Source organism: Monopterus albus, unplaced genomic scaffold (genome assembly GCF_001952655.1).
Source record: "Monopterus albus unplaced genomic scaffold, M_albus_1.0 scaffold39.1, whole genome shotgun sequence".
NCBI lineage: Eukaryota > Metazoa > Chordata > Actinopteri > Synbranchiformes > Synbranchidae > Monopterus > Monopterus albus.
In genome coordinates this window covers 651716-662754 of record NW_018127919.1, presented here as the reverse complement: position 1 = coordinate 662754, position 11039 = coordinate 651716, and the positions used below count along the sequence as shown (strand labels likewise).

The 11039-nt window shown below is 43.2% G+C and overlaps 1 protein-coding gene across 1 annotated transcript in view; it reads left to right on the top strand.

Moving 5' to 3' along the window:
• Positions 1-11039, top strand: part of LOC109959512 (ephrin type-B receptor 4) — a 37337-nt gene that overhangs the window by 18100 nt on the left and 8198 nt on the right. Inside the window, exons 3-11 of the mRNA XM_020598943.1 lie at positions 701-982; positions 2761-3151; positions 5397-5549; positions 6994-7329; positions 7414-7538; positions 7909-8074; positions 8888-8987; positions 10230-10294; positions 10419-10532. Of these exons, the coding sequence (XP_020454599.1) occupies positions 701-982; positions 2761-3151; positions 5397-5549; positions 6994-7329; positions 7414-7538; positions 7909-8074; positions 8888-8987; positions 10230-10294; positions 10419-10532 (1732 nt within the window). The remainder of the gene's footprint in view (positions 1-700; positions 983-2760; positions 3152-5396; positions 5550-6993; positions 7330-7413; positions 7539-7908; positions 8075-8887; positions 8988-10229; positions 10295-10418; positions 10533-11039) is intronic.

Genomic DNA, 11039 nt, shown 5'->3' with positions numbered 1-11039 from the left:
TCGAATCAAAAGCCACAGCAGGTCAGATCTGTCCCAGAGGCCAGAGCCACCAGGTCGGGTAACGGGTACCCACAAAAAATGATCTGTAATGGGTAAAAATATGTTTTAAATAGGCTAATTCATGGGTATGGGTAAAAAAAAAAAAATAGACTAATGTGGGCGGGAGTGAATGTACAGCGTCTTTTAAACAACTAATCCAGCATAATTAAATGATCAATGCATTTATTGTGAAGGCCTGTGGTACAACCTTTGACCCCTCAACTCACATCTAGCTAACAGGACGTCACTCAGACATCAACCTAGGCTAGGCGTCAGTATGTCAAAGTGGATAACCTAAAAGAGAAAATAGCTAGTCGTGAATATAATATTTTGGACAATACATTATCGAAGGCCAAGTCAGACGTATGGGAGAAATTCTTTGTGGTTACAGCCAGTGAGAACAACATTATCAGCGACTTTTCTACTTGTAAATAGTGCCAAAAAGTGTTTGCATTTGATAGCCGCGAGCTAGGCACGTCAGGCAGCAAAGAACTGTAACATTGTTATGATGAATAGGACTTTTCATGTGGCCAATTATATAAAGACCCTAGTGAAAGTCTTTACAGGAGAATCACATAGAGCCAGGGCTGACAGAGCTTCTGGGATGGATGTCATTTTAACCTGGCACCTGACGAGCCTTTGTTCTCCTGTTTGCTCTCAGTGGGAGGAACTCAGTGGTTTAGATGAGGAGAACAACAGCGTGAGGACCTATGAGATCTGTCAGACCGACAGCTCATCCAGCCACTGGCTACGCAGCGGCTTCATCCAGCGAAGAGGAGCGTCTCAGGTCTACGTGGAGCTGCGCTTCACCATGATGGAGTGTTCCTCCAGGAGCACCCATCACCGCAGCTGTAAGGAGACCTTTAACCTCTACTACTACCAGGCGGACTCCAACGAGGCCACAGCCACTTACCCACCCTGGATGGAGAACCCATACACCAAGGTCTGTCCACACCCACCCTCTGATATTATAAACAGTCATTGTTATGGGACATCCTATCATTATATTTAAAGGACTTATCTCTCATTCTCTCCTTAGTTGTTTGAGGAAGGATTTTAAAAATCACTACTCTTAATATATAATGCATAATATTCTGCATAAAAACAGGTACTCCACCCATTTTAAACACGAAGCTTAAGCCCTTTTTTACACAGAGACTGTGGCAAACTGCCAGTGTTTTGACCCTTCTTCAAGAGATTTTTTTTTTATCTAGGCACTGACCTTAAAAAAGCTGGCACACTGCCACTCCTGTGTTCCTCTTACACAGCTGCCAGAATCCCAGTACTATACTTTTGATGCTTATCATGACGTCCGACGTACCTCTCATCCAGTTTGAAAACAAAACAAACGGGCTGTTACCTGGTTTTGTTTGATATATTAATAAACGGAGGGTCAGCACTGTGTAAAAGGGGCTTTAGTGTATTGTCATGGCTACTACTACACAGTCTGTGAGAACCACTGTACAATGTCTTACTTGGCTCTGGAGCAATTGGAATGGAGCACATCTGAAAACATGATTGACTGATTCATTCTGTGAAGTAAAAAAAAAATGCTGGAAAAATGACCCCTGATAATTTTGTAGAGCCCACAGTGATGTCTGACCAACAGCTCACAATATAAAGGTATTCACTTGACTGTTATATATGACAAATAGTACAAATTCACACATTTGTGAAGCTGAAAAAATGTTTGGCATTTTTGCTAAGAAGTGATTTATCAAAATCACATCGATTGGAAACAGCTGCAGTTTCATTTTCTTTTGGCTGCCTAATCGATCAAATAATGATCTCAGTCCAAATGAATCCTGATGCTTTCATCCAGGTTATCTTGAAGTAAGGTTGTATGTTGAACTTTTTTAACAGAAAGCCTGTGTTACAGACTGAGGCTGTGGAGTTTAACAAGCAACTAGTGACCATCAAATATATGAAAAGTGTAAAACCCAGTGTTTTCGAAGTTTTACCTGCACTGGGAACTAAGTAGTCCGGTTATATCTGGGGTCTGCTGCATCGTACTGTATATACTGTCAATTTCCAAGACGAGTTTTTAGACAGACTCCTTACCGTCCAATATGCTTCCATCTGTTTCATTACAGTATCAAAATCAGCTTGGATACATTGAAAAGTTACTGTAGTCATCTAATTTATTACAGTTGACATTTTGTCACTTTTAAATCCAAGTTACATCATCAGGACTGTTTTGAAAACTCCTAGGTGATGCGTTCAGTTTGTTTAACAGCCTTCCTCTTTGCTTATCATTTGTTTTTCGCTTTTCATTTTCCACACACATACGTAGCTTTTGAATGCACGTCGCTGGCAAACCTCTGATGTGGTAGCACCCTTGAACACGCTGCCAAAATAGGTTTGAGAATACACCCTAGTCCTCATTACCACTTAATCATGTAACTCTGACAGAAAAATAAAAGTGATGAAATGTTTGCTGTGATGAATTACCTTTTCTCTCAAGCGAGTTTCAAGTCCCTGCAAGTTGAGGTTCAAAGCGGACTGTAACAAATGGGAAACAATCGCTGCCAGGAAGGTTGTAAATCAGTGTAAAATCACAGAGGCATGCTTTGGAAAACGTTCAATAATGTAAAGCATATGCAGTGTCTAGTTAACACGTTGGAATGACTAAAACGTGCACACCCACCAGTCCGATCCTTTTTACTGTGTGCTAGAATCCTTCCATTACATAAGATCTATTTCTCTTTCTTCCTGTCCTAGGTGGACACGGTGGCTGCAGACTTTCTACTGAGGATTGGTGGGGAGAAGAAATCTAACGTGAAGACCTTAAGACTTGGCCCTCTATCTAAAAGAGGATTCTACTTGGCCTTTCAGGCTCAGGGCGCCTGCATGGCGCTGCTGTCCGTCAGAGTGTTCTTTAAAAAGTGTCCTCCCCTGGTCAGTGCTCTTTCCGCTTTCCCAGAGACTGTTCCCCGAACTCTAGTGCAAGAGGCGCAGGGTGTTTGTGTGGAACATGCTGCCCAGCAGGGGCCCCGGCCTCGGCCACCTAAACTCTTCTGCGGGGAAGACGGCCAGTGGGTGGGTCAGCCAACAACCTCCTGCGCCTGCCTACCAGGATTTGAGTCTGCTGAGGGACACACGCGATGCATAGGTAAGAAGGCAAGGCTAGGCTGCATATAGAAGCATGTATACCCACACACTCGGCAGATCAGCCAGGCTGAGCAAGAAAACAATGGCAAGATGAGGGTGGGTCGAAGCGTTGGACAGGAAATGAGAGACTGAGGAAGTTAATGAAGCAGGAGAATGGCTGTGACACCGAGGGAGCATAGAGGTCAGGTAGAGCAGCACTTATCTCAGGAAGGAAGAGCAGGGTCAAAGGCTTACTGCTGCTACAACTCGTGGTTCCGCTAAGATAGAAGACGAACAGGCGAGCGAGAAAGGTGAGGGGAGAGAGAGGTGTGTGTGTGTGTGTGTGTGTGTGTGTGTGTGTGTGTGTGTGTGTGTGTGGGGGTGCTCAGGGTAAAGATCATATCATTTTTGAGAACATCAAAGCAAAGTAGACAAGAAAAGAAGGAAGAGGCAGGATGATTCTCTCAGGAGCTATGCAGCAGCTCTGTCTAATGAGTCCAATTAACAAGCCTCATGCATGAACAGCCCCCACCCGCACACTTTCACACAGACACACACACACACACACACACACACACACACGAAGCCGAAAAAACAAAGAAACACAAGAAGAAATGCTACAGTTTCTGAAGAAAGTGGTGCTGTTGTATCTGCCTGTTTGAAGGTAACGTTCAGCCTGATCTCTGCAGGAGGTGAAATGGTTTTTCATAACAAAAAAATCATTTCTGACATTTTGCTTCTACTGAAGTGGGGCTGGCATTTTGTATCTGAAGACAGCTGTAAGGGAAAACACACTCACCAGACCATAAAGGGAATTTGCCATTATAGCAAGATTGAACAGTTAATTTCCTCCGTAGGCCTGTCATTTAAGAAATGAAATCGGCATCTAGGTTTAAAATTCAGTTAATTCTGCTGTAACGCCATTATCTCATGCAGACAATACATATACTTTGCGGGTCAAACACAATCCTCTAATGTAAAACTTATGAATGCTGTCAAGGTGATTTAGTGTTTTAGATAAACTTGATTAGAATGTTTAAACCATGATGACACCATGAATATTCCCAGATGTATTTAAAGTTAGGACAAAATGTTAGAAGCTGAAACAACCAAGAACAAGACATGGGATGTGTAACATTGCTGGCTTCATCACTCTGTCAGAGCAACAGCTCTCTGTCATTCAGATATACAGCAAGTCACTTTTACATTAAGTGACACCCCGACAACTGTAACAGAGAGAGCTACAGTACACACGCAGTATATTTGTCATACATGCAAGGTCATTATAATCATGTGCTTATCTGTTAATGCAGCTGCATGTAGTTCAGACCATGTTGAAAGTGATATGTAAATGTTACTAGACTTAGTACGATTGCCATCGCAACGTTTATGGAAAAGTGACCAGGGCGCTTATCCAGACCTAAAGCCGACACGTTCAGGTGCCCTCAGAAAACGAAGCGTACAGTATGTCAGAAAGGGGCTTTAGTAATTTGTCATTTGATTTATTTGAACCAACAACTGTACAGTGTTTCAGTTTTTTCACACATGGGACATTCCTGCCAGTTCAAAACCAACCTCCCTGAGTGTGTTGACCCTGCAAAAACAAATCAGTTTAGACTATAACAAAGCTCCACGTGGTGTGAAAGCTAATTGTTTTATTCCTGTCAGTCAGCAGCTGGAGCGACAGTTCAGCCGCTGAACACTGAGTGTTTGGCATGTTTGCATTAATGGATTTGCAAACTGAGTTTCTGCTTGTCAATTAATTGATTACTCGACTAAACATTTTGTCACTAGTTCAGTTTTTCTACACCCTGTGTAGAAACGTGCCAAATACAGTGCTGTTTTTATTTTAGTGAGGAGACTTGGAGCAATGTTAGGATCATAAACAAAAGCACTCCTCTGCATGGACCTCCACATGTTTGGTCTTGTTATTCGGACATGGTCACATAAATTCAGTGATACCAATGACAGACAGGTTTATTCACTAAATTGACAGTTACTAACAGATTCATTAGAGTGATTGTCTTCAGTTTACAGCCCCTATTACATGGTTCTGTCTGTCAATCTGCAGCCATCTGGCACTTTAGTACCCTGAGAAAAAAAAAACATAATTGCAATCGTAAATTGAGTTTGACCCGGGTCTCTCTAGGACACAGTCGGTGTGAAGATATTGTGCAGTGTTCTGTCGTGTTCACAGGTCATGTCCAGAATCAGAACTTGTGGTAATTTGCTTCTGATAATTTGTTCTCCTGCCTCGTCCTCCTCAGCCTGTCCTGTGGGTCAGTTCAAGTCGAGCACAGAGGGACAATGCACAGGCTGTCCAAGATTCAGCCTGACTACCATCAGGGGGGCGTCGGAGTGCAAATGTAACTCTGGATACCTACGTGCAGAATCTGACACTCCTGACACCCCGTGCACCAGTAAGTATGCAGACAAGATACCTATGCACGAATCCACATGCAAATGTGGAGGTGCTAAGTATCACAAGCATCCCCTCGCTTGTTCTCACCCTTCACTTTCCCCTGCTCTTCTTCACTTTGTTTTTACCGTCTCTGAGGCTTTTTCTCTTTTCCTCCTGTGTCATTTAGCCAGGCTCCTCTAATCTGCTTTGTGTCCTTTGTCCCACTGCTGGGTATTGAGATGCATGTCTTTTGTGACAGGTTGTTGGGGGTTGGGCTTTCTCTCCAAACTGAAGTAGGCATTGATGGTCTCAAGTGACACCTCCATGCAGATTCAGGAATTTTAATTCTGTCGCATGTCAGACGTGTGAATGGGACCTGGATGCGTGAATGACCTTCAAGAGGATGTGAAACGATGTAAAACCTAATATGTGGCTGTTGACAGTTTCACTTCTTTGCAGGTGTGTTACCAACAGGAAGGAACATCCATTGATTTTTATTATTACTGATAGCTATAAAAGTTTATCTTAATTATTCATCACTTAATTAGATTCTTCCTGTTACCTATTCTATTTTTGTTTTGGATTACATTTTCAGTCTGTGTGCAGAATTGCCAACCATCTTGAAATGACGCAGCTTTTCTGTTTTACATGACTGTGACAAGTCCTGGTGATCTAAATAAAGCAGATTCAGATTGTTAAATCATAAAATTTATCACCTCTAACAATCCCCACTCCCAAATGGTGAGTTTGAAATTCATACGCACCCAGATTGCCTGAGATGTTGCCCCACTTGAGTTTCCAATGAGAGGACTATTAACACTTATGTTAGCTGCAGGCTCACTGACAAAGCTCTGTCTCCTTGGCAGGAACAGAAAGTCATTCGCAGTGGCTGAGTGGTATTGCTGTTTAGTTATGCTTGGCTGGAGGCAATAGCTATCTTCTTACAATTTTCAGACGGTGATAATTATCATCCAGTTTTAGACAAACGTAATTGCACCAGTTAAAATCTTCAATACATATGCTTCTGCTGTGACGCAGAGCCACTGCAGGAGGCTGAACAGAATGTATTCGGCGCATATGGAAAAACATCAACAAACGGCTTGTGTGGGTCACGGAACGTTAAAGTAGCAGTAAAATGACTCAGAAGAGATTATAATTTTATTTGATGGAGACACTTTCCTAAGCAACAAAATGCAGTATAATGTTTTTGACAGTAATGTGACAGTGTCTGGGGGGCGACTACTGGTGCTTTCTGAAGCTGTTTAATCATAAGAAAAAACATATGTAATGTTGTTATAATAGCATACGTTAAATAAAGCTACATCAGCATCTGGTAATAAGTGCATTTCCCAAACTGGTGAACTAGAACCATTTGCTGTTCCAGAAGCTCAAGAGGACAGTTATTCTGTTTGTTTCTAGAAATTAAGGAAGAACTGATCAGTTTCACTTGTGCATCACTGTAGAACCTCCCACAGCCCCACGCAGCATCGGGACCCAGATCAATGACACCACGCTCAGTCTGGAGTGGAACGAGCCTCTGGACAACGGCGGCAGAACAGACCTCAGCTACGCCGTCCGGTGCTCGGTGTGCAGGTCACCCAAGGGACCCTGCCTCTCGTGTGGAGATAGTGTGAGCTACCGGCCCGCTCAGCAGGGCCTGCTGGGTCGCAGGGTGGAGGTGTGGGGCCTGCTGCCCCACACCACCTACACCTTCACTATCCAAGCGCTCAATGGGGTATCGCAAGTCAGCGGCAAGGATCCTGCCAGTGAAAGTGTCAACATCACCACGAGCCATGATGGTAAGAGGTGGAGGGGAAGAGCTACAACGGTATAACTAGTCTGAATTTCATGAGGTATTTATAATTCTTCTGCCGTCTGCGCAGTGCCCTCGCTGGTGTCTGAGATTCGCCAGAGTGACTCCACAGAGAGCAGTCTGACTCTGTACTGGTCAGTCCCAGCTCAGCCACACTACACCATCCTGCAGTATCAGCTACGCTACTGTGAGAAGGTAAGATCTCCCTGACGACATTTCTCAGCGGTGCAGCTTAAAGGTTACATGCTCTTCGGATTTCATTATCTTATTTTCAGTTGTGGTTGAGGATTGGAAAGCTCTCAGTGCTGTGCAAAGAAATGAAACAGTTTGTGGCCCAGTAGTTAATGTGGATTTCCTCATAGAGTAAAAACAACAGAGACACATGTTGAAAACTAAATTAAGTGTAACAGTAGTATAATCAGCAGCTCAAAACTTTGTTTCACTGTTGCAACGTGTATACGTAAACATATTAGTCACCATGCATGTGACCTCCATCATCTCCTAACTTATTCCTGTTTTACGCTCACGTCCAGTCCATCTAACTTCATATGGTTTCATATGGCAGGAGCGACGTAGTGAGGATCAGTGCCACTACACAGAGAGTAACAGAAACCAGGCCGTGCTGACGGACCTCCGCAGGGCCACTCAGTATGAAGTGCAGGTTCGGGTGCGCACCATAGCCGGTTATGGCAGCTTCAGTCGAGCAGCCACCTTCCACACCCTGCCTGATGGTAAGAAAAAGCCCAGTTTACCCTCGAAGGACTTTCACACACGTTTGGGGGGACATTTACTAAACCTGTTGGAAATGACTGTCAGGTACAGAAAATATTGCGGCACCACAGTTTTTTTTTTTTTTGTTTTTTAATTTAGCTGCATATTTACCAACACTGATTATGTAAGTGAGCACAGCCGCAGCTGTGTTAATTTGAATACACCTCCGCTTCGGATTTGCTGCCTGAAGGATGTAGCGCGCATGTGGGCCGAGAGGAAGTGTAAAGTGCAAGTTTACAGCGACCAAACTTTAATATGGTTGAAAAAATCAAACGCATTTCTGAGCTTCAATCACATAGTCTCCTGCCAGTCACAGGGTATTTGTCTGAATTTCCATTCTCTCTTTCCTGATTTTCGTGTCCCTGAACGGGAACGCCTTAAAATACATACTGCATGAGGCTCAACCTGCAAATTCCTAAGGTGCCACATTTATTGTTTCTCTACTGCAAAACCCTGTTGGGACGCCTTAGTAAATATAAACACACAATTTTCAATGTGTAGCACCAGAAAATGAGCCACAAAACCATAGTAAGTGTCTCCGTTTGTCTGTTACACATTTTTTTTTAATTTCATTTATTGAATTCTTCTGCCTGCACCCTTGTACTGAGGGAGTGTTCTTGTATTGAGCTTCCTAAATGTTATAAATTCCTGTCACATTCTGTCTTCCTCTCATGCTTTTCTTTACTACAATGTAAAGCTCCTGTCATCACATTCCTCTAACTCTCTGTCTTTGTGTCTGTCTCCTCTTCTTTCTGCTCTGTCTCCTTTCTCAGGACATGACTCTGCCTCCCAGTTCCTGGTACCCGGCATCCTTATCGCTGTTGGGATGCTGCTGCTTGTCACTTTTGTCTTTTTGGCTGCCTACTGCATACGGTGAGAACAGGGGAAAGGGAAAAAGCCAGACAAAAAGAATGATTTTGGAGGGGAAAGAACCAGACACAATAACAAGAGAAATGAAAAAAAGAGGAAATCAAAAACCAATAACAAACGTGACCCCAGATTTACAGTTTTGCACCACTTTGTTCTTCTGTTTACACAAGCTTATCAACAGTAGATTTGCACTCTGTTACCCACACATTTATCTCTGTGTGAGGCAGTTCAGACACTAAGCAATGCTCATGATGTCTTTTGCTTGCACAGCTAAAAGTTATCCTGCTCATTAGAACGTTTTCCTTAGGCTTCATTGTTTGAGTAAATAGTGTTGGATGCCATCAGAGGGAGAACAAGAGAGAGAGAGAGTGTGTGTTTGTGTGTATGTGTGTGAGAGAGAGAGATGACGATAGAGGTAGAGGGCAGGGAGAGACAGGATGCAGGCGTCCCAACCCTGTTTCCACAGGAGGAGGAGGAGACAGGAGAACAATAGCTGTGACATTGTGACACATACACACACACACACACACACAGACACACACACACACACACACACACAAACCAGCGGCTGAGGCCTAGATCTGCCACTAACCTAGGGTGGTGCATTATTGCTATTTTAGGCTTATGAGGTGGGAGAGGGAGAGAAATGGAGGAAGGCAGGGATCCAGTGGCTACAGGGTTGTTACAGTCTTGCAGGGATGAGTCTGCGCCAGCAGCAGAATTATAATGGAGCTGCATGTGTCCAAAGCAGAACCATAGTGTTTGGCTCAGGTATTCACAATTACCACAAGCCATCATGCCTTTCTACAACAAAGCAGCATTTCTGTGCCAAAAAAAAAAAGTATAAAATGATGGCTGTGGGTCTTTTTTGTCCTTCAAGACATTGCAGCTCTGTCATCTAGAGGGTACAGGGCTGTAGCTACCTAGCGGAGTGTTCCCAAAGGGATCACAAAGTTGCCAATATATTTCATCAGTAAATTTTTGTGTGCTTGCATGTTAGAATTTTTCATTTTAAATAAAAATAGAGTGTGACTTTTGCTTTTTTAAAGTTTGTATTTTAGTCATGCATTGTGTTATTGTCATTGGGTCAGAACAGCTGGTCACATGGCAAGATCATTGATTTTCATCACGCTGATAAAGCATTAGGAGCGCTTGCTAAAAAATGAACTAAAGCGCTCATTCCTCAGATAACTACAAAGCCATATTAATCATACTTGATTTATCCCACACTGTTTCTCCCTGCAGCAGACATAGCCAAATAAAGGATCCAGAACTGAGTGACAAAACCAGCCAGTACCTCGTTGGCCAAGGTAACAGACGCGCACATTAAACCTCAGCCAGGACTTAAATTATTCACATCAAGGAAGTCATTGCTGCTCATAGTTCTATAACATTTCTTTTTTTCCCTTTCCCACGGCTCTGTTTATCTTGCAGGGGTCAAGGTTTATATCGACCCCTTCACCTATGAGGACCCTAATGAGGCAGTGCGAGAATTTGCCAAGGAAATCGATGTTTCCTTTGTCAAGATTGAGGAGGTTATCGGCGCTGGTAAGTCCCAGCCATACACTTTTCCTATTATTTATAAGTGTTTAAACTCTATGCTCAACTCTTTCTATTGACTCAGACTGAATGTTTTTTATTTTAGCCTTGCAGGTTTTACTCTTTGGAAATAACATTATTAAAAATACATCTAATTTTCTAAGTCAAATTGATTCTGTGACATTTAAAACCATTGTCCCTCTTCTTCTTTATGGACAGAGTTCAACATTGGTGTGCATGTAAAGCAATTAACTGATAAACATGTTAGCAATGTTAGCAGGCCTCATTCAAACTAAAGGGCAGCACTTGCTCCAAGCGAGCATTAGGTTTGCTGACGACAACATTCATCCTCCTAATGTGATGAACACCTGCTAAAGAAACGGCTCTTCTTCTTTCGGCTGCTCCTCTTAGGGGTCGCCACAGTTGATGATCATCCATCTGTCCTCTGCATCTTCCTGTGTCACACCGACCACCTGCATGTCCTCCCTCACCACATCCATAAAGCTCCTCTTTCCC